The sequence below is a fragment of the Zootoca vivipara genome, chromosome 10 (genome assembly GCF_965207765.1).
Source record: "Zootoca vivipara chromosome 10, rZooViv2.hap1.1, whole genome shotgun sequence".
NCBI classification, from domain to species: domain Eukaryota; kingdom Metazoa; phylum Chordata; class Lepidosauria; order Squamata; family Lacertidae; genus Zootoca; species Zootoca vivipara.
In genome coordinates this window covers 35,172,832-35,194,669 of record NC_142593.1, presented here as the reverse complement: position 1 = coordinate 35,194,669, position 21,838 = coordinate 35,172,832, and the positions used below count along the sequence as shown (strand labels likewise).

The following is a 21,838-nucleotide window of genomic DNA, read 5'->3' as shown; positions in this document are numbered from 1 at the left end:
GTTCTCTCTAGGTATCCGTCTGGCTCTGTTGATCTGTTGTTTAACTTCATCAGGTGGATATTTTAGTTCTAAAAAGGTTTGCTGTAGATCTCTTAGGTGAGATTCTCTGTCTGTAGAGTTGGAACAGATGCGGTTGTAACGTAAGGCCTGGCTGTATACGATGGATTGTTTGGTATGTTTGGGATGGTAGCTAGAAGCATGTAGATATGTTTGTCGGTCAGTTGGTTTTCTGTATAAGGTGGTGTCTATACGTCCATCCTGTATTTTTATAGTAGTGTCCAAAAAATGTATTTCTTGCATAGATTGGTTCATTGTTAGGTTGATGGTGGGGTGAAAGTCATTGAATGTCTGGTGGAAGGTTTCCAGGGTCTGTTGTCCATGTGTCCAGATAATAAAAATATCGTCAATGTATCGCAGGTACAGGAGAGGTTTGAGTGGGTAGGAGTTAAGGAAACGTTGTTCTAAATCTGCCATGAAGATGTTGGCATACTGTGGGGCCATGCGGGTGCCCATGGCTGTGCCGCTGATCTGGAGGAACAGGTCATCACCAAATTTGAAGTGGTTGTGGGTAAGGACAAAGTGGCAGAGTTTGGTAGCAAAGTCCGCTGTGGTTTTATCTGAAATGGTGTTCCTTATGGCTTGTAAACCATCATTGTGTGGGATGTTGGTATATAGAGATTCCACATCCATAGTGGCTAGTATAGTATTGTTAGGAAGATTGTTCAAATATTGTATTTTCCTCAGAAAATCTGTGGTGTCACGTACATAGCTGGGAGCACTGATAGCATATGGTTTCAGAACAGAGTCCATATAGCCGGAAACACCCACTGTAATGGTGCCAATACCTGAGATGATGGGGCGTCCTGGGTTTCCTGGTTTGTGTATTTTGGGTAGAAGATAGAAAGTTCCTGGCCGAGGTTCCGCTGGTGTGTTTGTGAGGATCTGTTCTTGGATGTGTAGGGGTAGCTCCTTAATAATCTTGTTCAGTTCTTTTTTGTATGCTTGTGTGGGGTCTGAGTCCAATTTCATGTAAAAGGCAGTATTGGAAAGTTGTCTGTGGGCCTCTTGGATGTAATCAGTTTTGTTCATGATGACGACAGCTCCACCCTTGTCTGCCTCTTTAATTATAATGTCTGGGTTGTTCCTGAGATTTTCTATGGCTCTCCTTTCAGCATGGTTTAGATTTTGTTGTAAGCGATTGTGTTTTCTGGTCACATCCGTTTGGATTCTGTGGCGGAAGCATTCGATGTACAGATCTAGTGTGGTATTGCGTCCATCAGGAGGGGTCCATGTGGAGTCCCTTTTTGTGTAACTTCTTTTCGGTGGTAGTTGGTGGTCAATGTTCTGTTCATTGATGCGTTTGGAGGGTGATGGGAACAACCATCACCCTCCAAACGCATCAATGAACAGAACATTGACCACCAACTACCACCGAAAAGAAGTTACACAAAAAGGGACTCCACATGGACCCCTCCTGATGGACGCAATACCACACTAGATCTGTACATCGAATGCTTCCGCCACAGAATCCAAACGGATGTGACCAGAAAACACAATCGCTTACAACAAAATCTAAACCATGCTGAAAGGAGAGCCATAGAAAATCTCAGGAACAACCCAGACATTATAATTAAAGAGGCAGACAAGGGTGGAGCTGTCGTCATCATGAACAAAACTGATTACATCCAAGAGGCCCACAGACAACTTTCCAATACTGCCTTTTACATGAAATTGGACTCAGACCCCACACAAGCATACAAAAAAGAACTGAACAAGATTATTAAGGAGCTACCCCTACACATCCAAGAACAGATCCTCACAAACACACCAGCGGAACCTCGGCCAGGAACTTTCTATCTTCTACCCAAAATACACAAACCAGGAAACCCAGGACGCCCCATCATCTCAGGTATTGGCACCATTACAGTGGGTGTTTCCGGCTATATGGACTCTGTTCTGAAACCATATGCTATCAGTGCTCCCAGCTATGTACGTGACACCACAGATTTTCTGAGGAAAATACAATATTTGAACAATCTTCCTAACAATACTATACTAGCCACTATGGATGTGGAATCTCTATATACCAACATCCCACACAATGATGGTTTACAAGCCATAAGGAACACCATTTCAGATAAAACCACAGCGGACTTTGCTACCAAACTCTGCCACTTTGTCCTTACCCACAACCACTTCAAATTTGGTGATGACCTGTTCCTCCAGATCAGCGGCACAGCCATGGGCACCCGCATGGCCCCACAGTATGCCAACATCTTCATGGCAGATTTAGAACAACGTTTCCTTAACTCCTACCCACTCAAACCTCTCCTGTACCTGCGATACATTGACGATATTTTTATTATCTGGACACATGGACAACAGACCCTGGAAACCTTCCACCAGACATTCAATGACTTTCACCCCACCATCAACCTAACAATGAACCAATCTATGCAAGAAATACATTTTTTGGACACTACTATAAAAATACAGGATGGACGTATAGACACCACCTTATACAGAAAACCAACTGACCGACAAACATATCTACATGCTTCTAGCTACCATCCCAAACATACCAAACAATCCATCGTATACAGCCAGGCCTTACGTTACAACCGCATCTGTTCCAACTCTACAGACAGAGAATCTCACCTAAGAGATCTACAGCAAACCTTTTTAGAACTAAAATATCCACCTGATGAAGTTAAACAACAGATCAACAGAGCCAGACGGATACCTAGAGAGAACCTGCTGCAAGACAGACCCAAAAAAGAAAATAACAGAACACCACTAGTCATCACATACAGCTCCCAAGCTAAAACAGTACAACGCATCATCAGAGATCTACAGCCTCTCCTGGACAATGACCGCTCCCTTTCTCAAGCTCTGGGAGGAAGACCTTTCATTGCCTACAGACAGCCACCCAATCTTAAACAACTCCTCACCCACAATAATACAACCACCAGACTTAACATGGACACTGGTACCAGAGCCTGCAATAAACCCAGATGCCAACTTTGCTGCCACATACACCCAGACAACACCATTACTGGCCCCAACAACATCCAACATACCATCTCAGGACTATTTAATTGCTCATCCTCTAACATTGTGTATGCCATCAAATGCCAACAGTGCCCTTCAGCTCTCTATATTGGACAAACAGGCCAAACCCTACGCCAAAGGATAAATGGACATAAATCTGACATCAGGAACCAGAAGACAGAAAAACCAGTAGGAGAACACTTCAATCTCCCAGGACATTCTATACAAGATCTCAAAGTAGCTGTCTTACTACAAAAGAATTTCAGAAATAGACTGGAAAGAGAAGTTGCTGAATTGCAACTTATCACCAAGCTCAAAACCATGGAGGGACCTGGTTTGAACAGAGATATCGGGTTCTTATCTCATTATACATGATAAGCGATCTTCAGCCATCTCAACCCTTGCTTTTTCATGCAAAACCATTTGCAGTCGTTTGCGGTCATCAACAGCTATCAGTCAGTCAATCACCCATTTCCACCACCCTTCTGAGTGATCCCCCCTCCCCATCCCCACCCCTCCCCACCCCTTCTCTACATAAGTGCCTGGAAACTTCCATTTCACTGTATCTGAAGAAGTGTGCATGCACACGAAAGCTCATACCAAAATAAAAACTTAGTTGGTCTTTAAGGTGCTACTGAAGGAATTTTTTTATTTTACTTATTCTTCCAAGTTTTCCTAATCAGGGCCGTCTTAAGCAGGTCTGGCGCCGTGGTGCGCAGATCGCTCCGGCGCCCCCGGCCCGTTTCTTGCCGTGGCTGGTGGGCAGGCGCAGCGCACACCATGCTTTCCGCACGGCTTCGCCGCGCAGCGCCCCCCTGTCAACCCGGCGCCCCGCGCCACCCAGCCTACCCCTAGAGCCGGCCCTGTTCCTAATCAGATTCTTTTCTCTTTTAGCTTGAAATCTTAACTAACTTGGCAAATGAGGCCAACATTTCAACTCTTCTCAGAGAATTTCAGGTTTGTACATCATTCTTATTCTATGAACATACTTGAAGTGTATGATACTTGAACATTCTATGAGCATACTTGAAGTGTATGCTTAAGCTGATTCGAGATTTTTGGATTCCAGATTTTTGCATTAGAAAAACAGCTTCCTTACTTTTATTTTAAATGTTTTGAAACTTGACACTATCTAATTGTGCAGTGGTTTTCCAGTTGTGTAATGGGACTTCTTGCTTTTCTCACACCTATAGTACCCATTAGCACCCCAGATCTGTTATGGAGGGGCGTCCAACCCTCTGATGCATACTTTGAAAATGTATGGGAGGTTACAGGGGCTGGAGGGGGGGAGTAAGGGGAAGTCCGCTTGTGATCTTGGGATATCACCCATAGAACACAAAATATGATTTGTATTTTGTTGTAAATCAGCTTGATTCTGCCACAAGTTGCAGATGGGCAAAAGCTCCCTGGATACTAGTACAGTCGTACCTCGGTTTACGAACCGCTCGGGTTGCGAACAGTTCGGGTTACGAACTCCGCAAACCCGGAAGTGTTTTCGGCGCGCGCACGTCCCGCGCATGCGCAGAAGCGGCGCTCGGTTTGCGACCTTTTCGGGTTACGAACTGCGACCCGGAACGGATCGCGTTCGTAACCCGAGGTACTACTGTATTCTAGAAAGGAGTTGTCTTACGTTCTGATTATATTTTTTGATTGACTCACATTGGTCTTGACCCAAGATAGGTTGTTTCAGAACATACTGGTATATAATATTTATATTTGGAACATCTGTAGTGTTCCAAAGAACCCGTTTTTCTCCAGCAATTGTTTCACTATCACCTTTCTTTTGTTTGTTTCTTTCTTTGTTCTCAGTTGGATTCAGCAAGTTAAATGAACTGAAATATTTTTGAGAACTATTCGTGAACCATGCTGTTCGTGCACTCGAACTAATCACTGGCTTTGAGTTGCTACCCACTACTAATATACATGGTGGTTGAATCCCTTCTGGCATTGGGTAACAAAAGTTAGCCTGTTGCCCTATTTGTATATCACTCGCATTCTCTAATTTAAAAAACTGAAGGTAACTTCCAAAAGGAAGGATAGGTTTGTTAAAGATTTAAACTGATGAGACCAATATGTTGAAGACTGAAATTCCTATTTTCTGCAGACCTATGTGAAAAGCCAAGATAAACAATTTGCTGCTGCTACAATTCAGGCAATAGGCAGATGTGCAACCAACATCTCAGAAGTGACTGACACATGTCTTAACGGCCTAGTGTGTTTGCTGTCTAACAGGGATGGTAAGTTAATTGTTCTATTTTGTATTTTGAGTGACTGGCAGCTTGTATTTTCTGGTAGTATTCCCAGATAGAAACAGATAAAAGCAATATAGTGTTTGTCTTAAATAGCATGTTCTGAATAAACAGTGACATTGTTTATAGTTCCTGTTTGTAGCTCTTTAAAATTATTTCCTTTTTTAATTATTAGCATGGGCTGCTGTTGGTATACAGTTGATACTGATATCTGAAGTATTTTAAAGTACTATAATTAAAATTTGTAGAATGTTGTCTTCATCCAGAGCACTGTGATGTTTTTTCCCCAGTTGCATTAAAGTGACTGTACTGCAGAGGGTGCTACAAGCAGGGAAATGTGGGGTTTTTATGTTTGTAAGTGGCTAAATAAGATACATATCAAACAGTTTAGGACTGCCGCCAACCAAGTTGTCCATGCTTCATCGTTTATTTTCTTCTATATTAATATACAAAAGAGGGGAAATTCAAACAGGTATAAAAGCTAAGCCAGTGCTGTGTAATTATTTCTCAAAAACAACATTAAATCTTATAGAAGGAAAAACAGAAGCAAATCAGGTCTGCTTATAATGTCATGAGGTGCCAAAATAAATCTCTGGTACCCATTTTTTGCCTTTACCACTACTTTGCATGTTGAATGTCATCACTATATTCATCTGGATTGATAGGTGCCTGGCTTTACTTGGAAGTCAATCCACATATTTATTTATTTATTTGTATGCAGGTAGTTAAACATTTGAATCTAGCATATAGTTCAGGCAAAACTAAAAATTCAATTGTGAGTTTATATCAGGTGTCACTTTTCCCTTGCCATGCAGTTTCCGGAGGGGCAGATTTGAAAAGGGAGAAGAGAAAGAAGTGTTTAACCGTGCCCCCACCAGGTGCTTCCCTCCTGCAATTCTATTACAACTGTTGGTCTGGAACCAAAGTTGTAGGAAAGCATCTTGGATGGGAGTTGCCACGGAAAACAAAGGGCAGGACTAAGATTAAGCATCCCCCCCAATTCCTTCAGGAAAACCATTGCCTCCTGATGATGCATTGCAAAGGAACAGTGTTTGCTAAGTTCCAACATAGGTTGGAACAGTTCTTTACCTTCCATACCAGAATTTTAACAAATGATTTGTTTCTCTTCCTGATCAGTAGTATTCAGGTTTAAGCAATTATTACCTGCTTAATTTACTTCATGGAATGCTGTGGCCAATGGAGTGGGTACATCTTTTGTCAGCTGACACAGGCAGGAGCAAAGCTTTTATCTGTGAGAAGTAGGCCCGGCTTCCTCAATTTTTTCTCCTACCTGACACAGCAGAACATTCCTCCTCAGCTCTACTGACTAGCTAAGTTTATTGATTATTAGTTTTCTGATTTTTTCCTTGGCTTTATTTTTCTCCTAATTCTTCCCTTCTATTCCTTGGGATTTCATCCCCCCACCTCCTTCCTCCTTTTTTTTTAAAAGGCACTTACAACCCTTTTCTTTGTTCCTTCCTTTAAGGCATTTTATTCTTGTTGTTTGTTTTTGTGCCCTTAATTTGTTGTCTCTGTTGCAGTGCATGGCAGCTTCCTGGCTCCCCACTTTGTCTGTTGCCACCTCCTTTTGATTTCAACGCACCACTGCAGCGTTTCTTTTTCTCTTTTTAGCTTTCATTTCAGACGTTATAATTTTTTCCCCTACCACCAAATTTCTGGGATCACATTTATTTCCTTTGTTATTTGTGTAGTTGTGCAGCTGCCTTTTATTAATATAGTGTGTCTGTGTGTTTCATGGTCCTGCTACTGCGCTCCGGGTCTGTGGTACAGCAGAGGGAGAGGGGTACTTACACTATTTGCAGTATTGCCTCCTGGTCCACTTCGTTCGGTGATGGAGTGCTTGCCTGTTACCAATACAACCTCCAGAGTTCACCTCCAGTTCACTTAAGTGACATGGAGAGAGTATGTGTGTAGTTTGACTGAGTCATGCTGCCCTCCCCCATAGTCTGCAGTAGTGGCATCGGAGGTCTGAGGCTGGCTAATTCCTCCTGGTTCACCTTAAAAGTGACGACGAGTGATCCACGATTCAGCCTAAGGAGTTGTGTGCCCCCCTGGCTTCCACTGCTATCGATATTGTGAGAGTGTGTATCCATCTTGTCCTCCACTATGGAGCCCTTTCAAGGTGTGACTGAACGACCTCCAAAGAAAACCAAGCAAAAACAAACCTGGCCCCCTGGTTCATAGAAAACGCCCTTCCCCTACACCTATTCCTCAATCTCGGGACTCCACTACAGTGCAGACCCCATTACCTAAAAGCAATGTTGGCCATGTGAATGCTAATCATTTGCTACCACCTACTGGTGAAAGACATCTTAACACCAGCTTATCTGACTCTCAATCAGAATTTTTAGGATTTTCCAAGGATAATGGTCAAGGGGTGCAAAACCCTCAATCTACCAATCCAGCACCATTAATTGAGCAGTTGAAATAAGCACTTATTCCTTCACTATCATCTGATCTCCAATTACAAATTCCCACCAAGCGACCAGCTATCTTACCAAAGACAGATTCCTTTTCCCAGCAATTGGGAACTAATGTAGGGGAATCCTCTCCTAACCCCTTTACTCTAGTGAGCAGTGATGGAAATTATGATTATGTCTCTCCATCCTCCCCTACTTCCTTACGGAACCTGAAATGGATGATGAAAGGAGTGATGTATCAGTGCAGGACGAACCTCTCTCTGTATGTTTGTTCCAGGAAGCCTGTGCTCCCACTCTAAAACATAAAATTATGCAGGCTTTTGCATTATCATCCTTGACTCCAAAGCCAGATAGCAATATAACCCTACTAACTGATAGTCGCACCTCTTCTAATTCCATTTTGGTGCTGTCAGTGTTAAAGGCCATTGCAAAGTCAGAACTGGATTCTCCCATGCATTCTAAGAAAAATGCCACCTTAGCAGATAAATTAAATACCTTAGACCCAAAATTTATTGCCTATATTAAAACTCCTTCGATAGACAGGCCAATTTTGAATCTTTCCTCGCGCCATTTGGTTCCCTGCGAAGGAGATGTCCAACTTCATGATATCATGGATAGGAGATTTGAGTTTGCTCTATACAAAATCCATGATGCAGCAGCCTGTCTATGAGGGCCTCCTGCACCACATCATCTTGTGCCCAAGCCTTTGTGTGGCTTGAGGATCTGCTATAACCCCCCCCCAGATCCCCCCCGACAATGCCAAACTTTCTCTAAACTCTTGAAAGCTCAGGCCTTTATGGCAGATGCCACTATGGACTGTATGGAATTTGCAGCTACAGCATTGTCATTCCAAGTAGCAGCTAGAGACACTCTTTGGTTAAAAAATTGGAATGCTAATACAGTGTCTAAAGTGAATCTTTCCACTGTTCCCTTCTCTGCTGACAAGAGATGTATACTTCTCAGGCAGTCAGCTTTTTGGAGACGGGGCACTAAAAGATGTCCTGATAGAATCAAGGGATAAGAGGAAAATTTTCATTAGTCAAAGGCAGGATAGAAGGCCAAGAAGACGCTTTCCCCCTTATGCCTCTTTCTCCCCTTTCGGTCCCAAAATAGACAAAAGACTTCAGATTCGGACAACCATTTTGTCAGCAATTCCAAGGGTGACGGGGATTCCAGCGATTCCATCCAACTACAAATGCCAAGCCCGCCAAACAACAACCCCAATGATGGGTCCTCACCCCAGGTGGGAGGGCACCTCACCCAATTTCTTCCCATCTGGCAATGTTCTGTAACCGACGGTTGGGTCTTAAGAGTTATTGCAGAAGACTATGTCGTAGCTTTCATTTCAAATCCTCCCTCTCGTTTCATTCCCTCCCCTCTCCCAAAAAACAAGGTTAATTTGCAGGCAGATTGGTCCTGTTTTCGCCATCTTTTGGGCATGGGAGCTTTAGTTCCAGTTCCTCCCAACCAGTACTTCTGTGGTCTCTGCTTTGTTTTCTTTGTTGTCCAAAAGAAATGGCACCCTCAACCAATGGGTGGTGTACAAGAAATTCAAAATAGAGTTCATGAACTCAATTTGAGAAGCCCTTCAAAACATCACGCCCATGACCTTCAGTGGTTCCTCCTTCCCCACCAGTGGGCGATCACACACAATCTCCACAAGCGTCTCAGATTGACCCCTCACTTAAAACTCCATGCGCTGGTGGACATAATCGTCCAACCTTCAAAAAGGCATCCTGTTCAGAGATCCTTTCACAACTCTGATTATCAACTCTGATTATCACAGACGCGAGCCCACTGCTGGAACCAATTCATCCAAGGTCTGTAGACAGATCTAGAAAAATCTCACTCCATCAACTGGCTGGAACTGCATGTGGCCAGATTATCAATCATTCACTTTGCTTGATGGTTCTGTCCACACCACGTCCTGATACGGACCGACAATTCCATGGCGAAATCTCAGATCGTCCGTCAAGGTGGCACTCGATCTGTCACTCTTCAGACAGAAGTCGCTTGTCTCTTCAACTGGGACGAATGCCATCTGCTCTCCCTATCAATGGAACATACCGCCAGAGATTGCAACTATCAGGCGGATTGGTTGAGCCGCAAACTTCTGGACCCTGGAGAGTGGCTGCTAGCCAGACAAATATTCCAACAGCTTCAAGTTCTCTGGGATCTGTTCCAAGTGGATCTATTTGCGAGCACAGCAAGTCACCAACTGCCACGTTATTATTCAAGGTTCCAAGACCCTCAAGCAGAAGCATGGGTTGCCCTAATTGCCCCGTAGCCTCAAGGCCAGCTCTAAGCCTTTCCCCCTCAATCAATTCTTCCTTGAGCTCTTCACAAAATCAGATGGGAAAAGGCCCAAGTGGTGCTTCTAACCCCCTTCTGGCCCCAAAGACTGTGGTTGTTGGAGCTTCAAACTCTGTCAGTGGCTCCACCCTTCCATCTTCCAGTATCACCCACCCTATTGCAGCAGGGGTCACTTTTCCATCTGGACCTTCAGTGGTTGAAACCAACTGCATGGTGTTTGAACGTCATCACCTAGAATGTCAAGGTCTGCATGAGGCTGTTATTCCCATAGTTCTAACCTCTAACAGGGGCTTACATCTTGGGTGTTTGACTTCTAATTTACAACTGCATTTCAGACATTCTCCGCTACTTACAACATGGGCTTGAGGCCAAGCACTCTTACAACGTGGGCTTGAGGTCAAACACTCTTAAACTCGCGTTTCAGCTATCTCATCGATCTCAAGTGCTTCAGGCCAGCAGCCCTTTTCTCAGAACATCCTGGTTAAGTGTTTTCTCAGGGGCACAATATTGCAACATCCCCCAGTAGCTCAATGTTTCCCCACCTGGAATTTACAATCGGTTCTCACAGCTCTTCAACAACCTCCTTTTGAACCTCTGCGACTCATGCCTTTATGGCTCTTCTCTTTTAAAGTTCTCTTTTTGGTGGCAATAACTTCAGCTAGATGGGTGTCAGAACTCTCAGCTCTTTCTACAGCAAAACATCTATGTAGTTTCCATAAGGGCATGGTGGTGGTGCACACAGCTCCCTCATTCGTTCTGAACATGCTTTCCAGATTTCATGTCCAACAGGAGTTGGTTCTTACCACCTTTTGCCCTAGCCCAAAATATCTGAAGGAAAAGGTGTGGTATTCCTTGGACGTCCACACAGGTCTCAAAGTTTACATTCACTGCATGAAACCCTTCCAGAAGGCAGATTCCTTATTTGTATCCTTTCATCCTTCTACCTAAGGGGCCAAGGTCACTAGTACAACCTTAGTGAGGTGGATTAGGGCTTGTATTTTCCTGGCCTATAATTCCCTCAATTTGCCCTGGGCAACGCAGGTATTAGCTCATTCAACCAGGTCTGCTGCCACCTGATTTGCTGCTTTCTCGGCCAATGCTTCCTTGCTGGATAATGGTAAAGTGGTCATTTGGTCATCTTGTAGTACTTTTTCCAAACATTACACATTGAACCAACCATCCTCAGCTGATTTGGCCTTTGGTCATACTGTTCTCTACCAAGTTCTATAGTTGGTGCATCTGCAGAGCTGGGAGCTGCCCATGTTTTACTCCGCTGTGGCATGCCCCACTCAATTGGCTACGGTGTTCCAGGAAGTAAATAAAACAATTGGTCTTACCTGAAGTGGAGATTTAAGACTGGAACGCCATAGACAATGGACCCTGCCCTAGGCTGCCCTGTGATGCACTTCTCTGTGTTTAGTCTTTCAATTCTGTGCCTCCCCCCCCCCTCTCACTTCTCTAGTAGTTTCTTCCTGAGCCAGAAAGGCAGAAGAAGGCAGATAGGATTGGTTTTTGTTTCAGTGACTCTGTCAGTGCCTGGCCGCTTAGCAAATTTGAAAAACTGAGGAAGCCAGGCCTACTTCCCACAGATTTTTGCTCCTGCCTGTGTCAGCTGACAAGCTATGTACCCACTCCATTGTCTACAGCATTCCAGTCTTAAATCTCCACTTCAGGTAAGACCAATTGTTCTTTCTCTTTCTCTGGAAAATAAAAAAAGATAATGCCTAAAGGTTTGCAAACAAATAATATAGGATAAATTTTATTCCTGGCATATGATACCTTCAGTAGCTTTAAAGTGTGTTCTAAAGGTAGACAGAAAGAAATTTCAATGTTCTATTAGTAATGTCTGATGGAATGAGCTCATTTGGGTATTTGATGACTGCAGTCCACGCAGCAAAACCTATCTTGAAATGGAGCTGATGGGAGTTAGATTTCAGCAACATCTGGAGGGTCAATGGTCCCCCATCCCTGAAGTAAAGAATACAAATGATAGACTTTGGGAACCTTGGGCATTATTTACTGATGCTTGCTAGAAAGCAGTGTAAAAGCTTAGATGATTAGTTGTTAGGACATCATGCATAAGCCATGCATGATATTCATGGATACAAGAATGTGCCACAGCAAGACTTCTGCAAGACAAGACATTCCCTCCCAATTTTCCTGTCCCTTCCCCCTCTGGTTCAGCTATAAGGAGGAGTTCAGAAGCTCTTGCTTCTGGTTTAGATTAACTTCAGCTGTAGAGTCCAACCTGACAGACTGTGCTTAATCTTAAATATGATTTAGTTGAAATATGGCTTGCCTATGATAAGTAACTTAAAACCATAGGTTATGAAGCTGGCTTGTGTAAACAACAACAGTTAACATTAACTATACAGTACTTTAGTGTTCAGGCAATTTGTTAAACTGTTAATGGAAATCATAACCAAAAGCTTCCAAACGTAGCTGTGTCGGTGTGTGCAAACCCACGGTTCACTGTGGCTTGTTCTCGTCACACTTAAATGTGGTTTAGTGGAAGGAAGATTGAATAAAATGTCTTGCTTTTCCTATTAGGCTGCAGTAAGAACGTAGTACATTTGGTCAGGTTTGCCCTTTTCTTTTCAGCGTAATTCTTGGCTAAGAATTGGCATGAATGTGATTGATTTACTAGTTTTTATAAACGTATGTTAGTTCAATCAAGCTTTGAATATTCCTTGTTCAATAAAGTACTTTGTTGCATAACATCCCTGTAAATCTTTGAACTACCACCTTTATTTAGCTCTATTATTTCAAACATCCTGAGCGTCAGTATACTCTAAATGGCATGTGTGCTTTATTTTTTAGAACCAGGGAAAAGGATAATACACAATTAGATGCTAAATTGATGAAAACAATTTTCAGAACATTGCTTACCTAAATCAATATGACTTGGTTTCGAAACATATTTGCAGTTTTTCAGGCAGTTACAAAGCTAAGATTATGGCTATTGCATTGTATGTTTCTCAAGATCTGTTTTATCAGAGCTTCACATATAGCAAAGATGCAAATACTAAGAGTAGTAAAACACACATAGTTCTAGAAAATAAGATTTTAAAGGTTTTGAATGCCAAGCGTCTTCTTTTTATGGTTTTATTTTGCTTGACAGACATCTGTTAAAATTTGGAAAGTGATCTGCATCTGACCCACACAAAATTATTGTATTGATTTTATGAAGTATATTTTCAAAACATCTAAATACTTTAATGATTTATTTGTGTTAAATGACATTGATTTTATGTGAATATTTTCCTTTTTTAAAATTATTATTGTCTTTGTCTTTACCAGAAATAGTAGTTGCTGAAAGTGTTGTTGTAATTAAGAAACTGCTGCAGACACAGCCAGCACACCATGGCGAAATAATAAAGCGCATGGCCAAACTCTTGGACAGTATTACCGTGAGTATTTATTCCATTCTGCCTCTTAGTTACCCAGAGTAACTAGGGAATCAAGAATTGACAAATAAATATTGGGATGTAGTGTGTGGGTACAAAGTGTGTCTTGACTATATTTGTGGATATGTTTGTGGAGTAAAGCCTTAAATCACAATTTTTAATACAAGTAAAGAATTTAAAAAACATGGTGTGGGTGTAAATTTAAGCCAGTTTCTTATGCCATAATAGCATCACCATAGTTCAGATCTGTTTGGTTAAGTCATAGTAGCCACATTCTGGGTGGTAGTTGTAGGGTTAGAATCTGCTGGGTGTAAACTACACTATTGTGTGGAAGAATCACATTAAATTTAACTCAGGAAATCTTCCAGTTTTATCAAAGCAAAGCAAGATTACCAGGTAGGATGATTCAGTTGTTTAAGACTTGAACATTAAATATTTAGACTCTGTTTATGTAAGGAAAAATTATAACCGAGTGTATACATTACATTAAATGGAATTTAAGTTAATTCCATTTTTTTACCTGAGATCCTGTGGGGTCGCTACCATCTCTCAGCAAAAACATGAAGTATATTGGATGTTTTATGTGATAAACTTTAGACTTGAAAAATCAAAGTTATATTGTGTGTTATCCAGAGGTGTGTATCATGAAATAAGATGAGCTATTGAAGCACCACAGCTTTCAAATGGAGCTGCTTACAGAATGATTTATAAAATTTTCTAGATGTCTGTCTTGAAACTGCTCTAAAAAAACCAAGGCTTCATTGTTTTTGTTTGTTTTTGCAGACAAGTTAATGGGTTCAAATGGTAGCAAAAGCTGCTTTCTGACATAAAGGTTTGAAAAGTGCACTTAACCACTTGCTCATGCTATGTGGAATAAAATATCAGGCAATGCAATTTACTATCCTGTTCGGCCTTTGAGGATAATGCAATGCAGAGCTATGTAATGAATCCATTATTTCCTGTGTTCTTATAAGTTCAAGGTTCCCACTTATACAACACTGGAAAAGACAATGAAGGCCTTGACATATCTTCTTATCTGCATGTGAACTTCTTAATGAGGGTTGACTATCATTTGGCCACACAAGTATCGCTGATCTACAGCTCCTGTATTTCTGACCAATGGCCATGCTGGCTGGGGCTAATTGGAGTCTTGAGTCCAACAACACCTGCAGGGCCACAGGTTAATCACCTTTATATAAAATATGATGACAGAAGGATTCCAAGATTATATGCAAACATTTACATGTTCAAGGGATTGGGCACAATGAAATCTGGAAATGTTACATGATACCAACATTACCAAAATAGTCAGATATGTTTATCAGTTCTGTATATATCTTCTATTAAAATGATCTACACAGCCATAGATTTGACAGACAGCCTTTGTTGTGCAAAATTCTTAGGGAGTGTAACTTCAGCTAATCTAATAAGTCTACAGTCAGCCCCATTAAATTCAGTGGAACTTACTCCCAGGTAGGTGTGGATAGGAATGTAGCCTCAGTCCAGAGCCATCCCTTAATGTTTACATAGTGACTGTGTAGCCTAGGCCAAATGAAAAACCTCTTTCATAAAGCACCCTCTTCTTGCCACATTAGGGTATGTTCATATAAATATATTTGTATAAATGAATATATGAAGCTTTATGTTCTTAAAGATTTCTGTACAGTCTCAAATACAGTTAAACGTGTGAAGAACCTATCTCTGAAACCTTCTACAGCCCTAACTAAGGAGTGTGTGCACTTGTGAGAACAGATGGATATTTGGTCGTATCTGTCAGGGTTCTTATTATGTTCCTTCCCTTGACTAGAGACTCTGTCTTTAGTATAAACTGTGGCCATGTGTAACATCTGGTACTACTGTAACATTTAAACACAAGTGGATAATAGAGATTTCTTTAGATAATTTATCATAACTGAAAACTGAAGTTACCCATATATTCTTATTTAGAAGTATCTGTCAGTTCTGCAGGCAGCTTGAACTTCTCCTATACTTGAAAATTTAATGTACCACTCAATTACTATTCTTTAGTCCAATTTAAAATAATAGTTTGGGAGTAAGGTCTTAATGCAGCGTAACCTTTGGAACGTTAGAAATAACCCCTTTCCCACTGTATACTAATGACATCAGTCTTAACCACATTTCATTCAGCAAATGTACTCAAGCATTTAAAACTTTTCTTGCATAATAGATGTTCAGTGCATCTTTTCACTTTGTCACTGGAGGTTTCAAAATTAAAATGCTGTTGTCACAGAATTGTACTTTATATTCTGAATTAGACTAATAATTCAGTTTTTCCATAATGCTTTGTTGGGATCTAGTTTAAGTAGAATGCATTAGGGTCTTTAGTTATGGACGTTTTCATCTGTACAGCTGTATGAAGTATAGAATTAAATACCATAGGGTATCTGTCTGTATTGTAATGGGATGTCATGCGTATAGTAACCAAGCACATTATGTGAAGTAAAGAGGTAGTTCCTTTCTAGAACAAGAAGCTCAGGTTATTACTGGTCAAGTAGGGAACTCCATGACAAAAGACACTTTGAGAGCACAAAGTAAGTCAAGATTAGTGAATCTGTGGAAATAATCAATTGGTATCTGGTTTTCTGAATCATCTTGGGACATCCTTAGAGAAATGAAACAAAGGCTGGTGCTTATTAGGCTTTTTTGGAGGGCATAATTATGCCAGTAACTGTTCAAGTAGTTCATCCCTTACCTTCAAGAAGATGTTCTTTGTCAGATTTTACCAGGGGAGCTGCTGACTTTTTCTAGAGCATGTTAGACTCATTAGCCCTCCTTCCTAGCTGGGAGGGTGAAAGGGAATCCTAATGAGATGTATAATTCAGAATGTTTTCTAGTGACAATATCTCTAAGGAAGTTTTGCTTGTGGCCATTCATACAATTTTTTAAATTATTCTTTCTTTATATACTGCTGCATTTAAAAAATCTATCACAGCAGTTTACAACAATATAAAAATATAAAATCATACACTAACGTCATAAAAAGTTGCAAGTTGAAAACAAAAATAAATTAAGAACAAACATTAATAGTCCATTGTGGGGGGTGTACTCTTAATTGCCTGCATAGACATGGAGGACCCCAAAAAGTTTTCAGCAGGTGTTGACACAGAAGGCACCTTCTGAATCTCTGTTTGCAGGGTATTTCACAGGACTGGGCCAATGATACTAAAGGTCCGATTTCTAATTTTTGCATATACAATATTTCTGGTTCCTGTTGTTCAGTTCAGCGAATGCAATATGACATGCACTGTCCTGGAGAATACAACAGGTCCTGCTATAGTGCCAGAGAATGTATAGGATGCCTTCTTTTAAAAAAAAACAAAAACTGTTTATGGTGCTCTTTGAGTAGTTAAATGGGCTTTAAATGGCCTTTCCCTTTCATATACAGCACAAAACAGATCCCAGTGGTTTCTCTGTTATTCCTCACTCTTTTGGAGCCTCAAGTTGAGGCTGACTTTGAAGACTGTTTAAAGGTTGTGGTTGATACAGAATGCACCAGTGCAGAAGCAAACTGGCTTGTATTTTGGCATAAATGGACCGGAGGTGGGGGGTTGCAGGATATATCAGCATTCAGGGCTATTTTCCTGTAGCCTTAGACAATAATTCACATCTCTGTGTTTCATTACAGCCTCCTAGATCAGACTCTAGGGGACCCATTTCTTAATTATTTGCCTTAAATTTGCATGGTGGTATTGCTCTTGTTGTAACCTAGCTTGGGTACCAGTTTCACGTGTTGAAAATTATCATCCTAGATGACTTAGGTCCCACAAACTTTAGAGAGCACATTCTGTATGACACTTAAGATCACTTGAGAATAAATATACATCTGTTGATCATGTTCGTGCAGCAAGAAAATTCATAAAGCATGAAAACCTTTCCACTAGAAGTAAACAGACAAAAAGTGAAATGGGCATTTATGTTTAGTCTGGTGACCAAGAGTTAAGCAAGCCTTCTTTTCTTTTTTCTTTTTAAAAAATACTGAGGGTTTTACTTGAGAATAACTCAGGATAGGAATGTAAGTTAAAATAGATCCAATGAACTTAATTAGTGGGGGAGCTACTGGACCTTTATGTGTTTTGTGTCATGCACAGGAATATATTAACTATCCTACAACAACCAAGATTCATGTAAATCAATATCTCCAAATAGTGTTGCCCTTGGGGCAAGGGAAAGATGAGATGTGGAAGACTGGAAAGGAGACCTTTTTTAGTTAGTTATTTCTTGATGTATAGGTAATTTAAATTCAAGGGACCAATCCAGTTAGATCCTACTAAACTGCAGCTCTTCAGCATTGGAATACTTCATTTTAAACTTACATGTGTTTTAAAATGCAGGTTACTATTTCACAGATGATTGCATGGATGTAAGATGTAAAATAAAAGAATATTTGTGTGCATATTACTTCTAGTTTTGTATCTCTCTATATCATGGTTAAGCCAGACATATTTGTGTTATCAGTATATTCTAACATTTGTGTACTAACTTTCTCTTGCTTGCATCCTCACTTTCTCTGATAGATGACAATTAATTTAGTAGTAGTTACCTTATCAATCAAATAAATGGTTAGGTAGATTAGGAATGTAGTAGTTAGCATTTTCCTTTGGTTGGCTTGAACATGACATCTCTGTTTTGAATTTGAGAAAAGTGAGCTAGAAGGAGGAGCCATAAGAAAATATTCTAACTTGCTTGAAATACATGCTACTTGGAACATAATTTTGAGGGTGAATTGACATCTATCCATCCCACAAAAATGCATAGGCCAGTTTTGTAAACAAGATCATAAAAGGTACTAGCTCTGCTCCACCCTTAAAAAAAATACTGGCCGACTAAGAGCTTGCAGAGGAGGGATGGAGAAGTTCTTCATGCAGTAGCCTGTTGCTTTTCTTCACTGCATGCAAAAGAGGGGCAGAGCTCTCCATCCCTCTCCTGTCAGTCTGCTCACTCACCTTCATATGATCTCTTGTAGACTGTGGTAACCAGACTAGTGCTTAAATATATGATGCCCATAGATCTTGTATTTGTGGTGATTCAGAACATGCATACAGATATGTAAAATGTACATGATGAAGCCTTAATAATTTACTGAGAAGAATTAAAGTGAGTATCCCAAGGGTCTGGCAAAGTAGCGTAAAAAAAGCAGTTGCAGTTTCTAAAATATTACATCCATGGCATGACAACTTTGCCTCATACTACGAAACATCCTAGTTGGCTTGTCCAGTAATAGCAATTTAATCACTATCTTGTGATCCTAGTTGGAAGGAAACCTGTAGCCCTCCAGGTATTGTTATGGATGATGGGAATTATAGTCCAAGCATTGGCCCACTCTAGAAGGGGCTGATGGGAGTTGGAGCTCAACATTTCTGGATGACAACAATGTTCAGCTGGTCAAACTAAAGTATTGCTGCCCTCCTGTTGCTATAGTCTGAGGAGTAATATGAACGTGATAAATGAAGCATCATTGTTTATTACAGTAATGCCTCTCGTTACGTACCATCCTCCTTGCAAACGCTTCGGGTAGCGAGCTCCGCTAACCCAGAAGTAGGTCTCCTGGAAGCGAACTTTGCCCCAGGATGCAAGCAGAAGTCGTGCACTAGAGGCGTGCGTGCAGCCCCATTTGCGAAAGCGCACCTCATGTTAAGAACGGTTTCAGGATAAGAACGGACCTCTGGAACGAATTAAGTTCGTAACCGGAGGTTCCACTGTACTGTTCTACTCTTTAGCTCTTTTTGTTAGCATTGGCAGCTGAGTTGGCAACAGAGCCAAGGTTTGATAAAGGATTAATATGAATGGTATAGGATGATTTAGGAGGCTTGTGAAGAGCAGGTGTTGGAACATATCAAACACAAAAAAGTTATAGCATTGTGAAGGGACCATGTTAACATTTCCCAATGTTTAGAATCTTGTTAGTAGCATGAAGATATTTTTTATGCTGGGTGCCCAGTTACAATATGTTTTGCATATGGGATTGGATACCAGAGTACAAAGTATTCACATGTCAGTTATGAACTTTATGTGTAAATTATTTTTCTCATGGTACATATAGGTATGCATAACTCATTTTTTGTGGTTTTATATGTAATCAGCAAACAAATCTAAATGCATGTGTCATTCATAATTGGCATATTATTGGAGGTTACCAGACTCGCCCATTGAGTCTTTCATCCAACAGTTTCTGATGAACTAGGGCAGGAACTAGACAAGAATCTACTGAGAAGCCTCATGGTAGAGTGGCAATGGTTTCCAATTCCCAGTTGTTTAACAATAGCAACAGCAAAAAGACTTCTGATCCCAATAGCAAAATTATACTGTTAAAAACCTTGATCTGTAGTCATTATTTTGTAAATCTGTACTTGTACATGCAGCACCCCCACCCAAAAAAAACCCTACAGTAGGTAAATGGCTGTTCCCTCTGAACCACCATGTTGTGCTTGGCTCTCTGCCCCTCACCTTCCTAGTAGGCCTAAGTATGCATTTGATACTAATTTACCATTAGTTTGACTGTGATGATTTTATTTCAAGTGTCTTAATTTTTCCAACGTGCATACCATTGAGGAAATGTATTTCACAAATGCATAAATTACTGTGTGTTTACTCATTTTTTAATTTTAAGGTTCCCGTGGCTAGGGCCAGCATTCTTTGGCTTACTGGAGAATACTGTGAACGAGTTCCAAAAATAGCCCCTGATGTTCTAAGAAAACTGGCCAAGAGCTTCACTGATGAAGATGACCTTGTGAAGCTGCAAATTTTAAATCTTGGAGCAAAATTATATTTAACCAACTCAAAGCAGGTAAGAATGAGAGAAAACTAAAACACAAGTCTGTTTAGTCATACAGTCATACCTCGGTTTAAGTACGCTTCGGTTTGAGTACTTTCAGTTTAAGTACTCCATGGATGCGTCTGGAACAGATTTATCCACTTTCCATTACTTTCAATGGGAAAGTTCGCTTCAGGTTAAATACGTGGAACGCTCTCCCACCAGATGTCAAAGAAAAAAACAACTACCAGACTTTTAGAGGACATCTGAAGGCAGCCCTGTTTAGGGAAGCTTTTAATGTTTAATAAATTATTGTATTTTAATATTTCTGTTGGAAGCAGCCCAGAGTGGCTGGGGAGGCCCAGCCAGATGGGCGGGGTATAAATAATATATTATTATTATTATTATTATTATTATTATTATTATTATTATTATTATTCAGTTTAAGTACTCCGTGGACCGTCTGGAACAGATTAATCCATTTTCCATTACTTTCAGTGGGAAAGTTCACTTCAGGTTAAGTACGCTTCAGGTTAAGTACAGACTTCCGGAACCAATTGTGTACTTAAACCGAGGTACCACTGTATTGACTAACATTAACTAAAGAGGCTTCAAGCTTTCGAGTTACAGTATTCATATCCTTTTAATAACCTCCCTTTCCTTGGTTCAGAAATTCATCAGCATACCCAAGGTTAGTCATATAACAAAATGAAGAGGAAAAGATGAATCCTAAAACTTGTCTAAAAGGCAAAAGATATTTCCAAAAGAATTACAACCTAGGAAACCTGTGTACATTTAGTGACAGTTCAGCGAAAAGATGCACCTTAATCCAAAGAAATACAGTTTCATACAACTTGGACATAATGCAGAACCCATAGATACTGGATTTATTCCAATATTGACTGAGCAGAAGACCACGCCCTCCTCTCCACAGCATTCTCTTGTATGGGCTCTGGTGCAGGGAACTGCAGGGGGAGTGACAAATTGCCCAAGATCAGGTGCAACTTTGGATTCTATCCTTCAGTACAAACTAATCAAACAGAACTCTAAAACATTTTAAAATTATATGCCTCTGCCATTCAAATACTATAAATATTAAGTTGAAATAAGATTTGAGAATCAATGAGAATAACTCTGCTAGATGACACCAAAGGTCCCATCTAGTCCAGCATCCTGTTTTTACAGTGGCCAACCAGATGCTTGTCGGAAGCCCACAAGCAGGACATAAGCGCTCTCCTCACTTGTGCTTCCCAGCAACTGGTTTTCCGAGACATACCGTATACTGCCTCTGACACTGGATGTAGTAATGTTATCATGCATAGTAGCCATAAAGTCTCAATAGCAGCAGAAAAGTTCAGAATCTCAGCTTACTGTTATATACAAATATGATTTTGGTTCATAAAATAGATACACAAGTCAATTTCAAACCGTGGGTTAGTTAAATATTGCCTATAAAGCAGGATTCCTGGTTCATATGCAACACCTAAGGTGAGATTTGTTGAAAGCAAAATTAATCTCTCTCCCCTTTCCCCCATTTTCAGTCATTATTTACCTTCATTGGTTCTTTCCCAAGTGCCCTTAGGTATTTTTCAGATTTATTGGATC

General features: G+C 40.6%; 1 protein-coding gene and 1 pseudogene across 1 annotated transcript in view; both read left to right on the top strand.

The window, feature by feature from the left end:
• AP3B1 (adaptor related protein complex 3 subunit beta 1) overlaps nt 1–21,838 on the top strand; it is a 141,490-nt gene that overhangs the window by 46,831 nt on the left and 72,821 nt on the right. Inside the window, exons 12-15 of the mRNA XM_035100070.3 lie at nt 3,946–4,008; nt 5,156–5,288; nt 13,355–13,464; nt 20,090–20,266. Of these exons, the coding sequence (XP_034955961.3) occupies nt 3,946–4,008; nt 5,156–5,288; nt 13,355–13,464; nt 20,090–20,266 (483 nt within the window). The remainder of the gene's footprint in view (nt 1–3,945; nt 4,009–5,155; nt 5,289–13,354; nt 13,465–20,089; nt 20,267–21,838) is intronic.
• Nucleotides 8,281–10,538, top strand: LOC148684433 (uncharacterized; annotated as a pseudogene).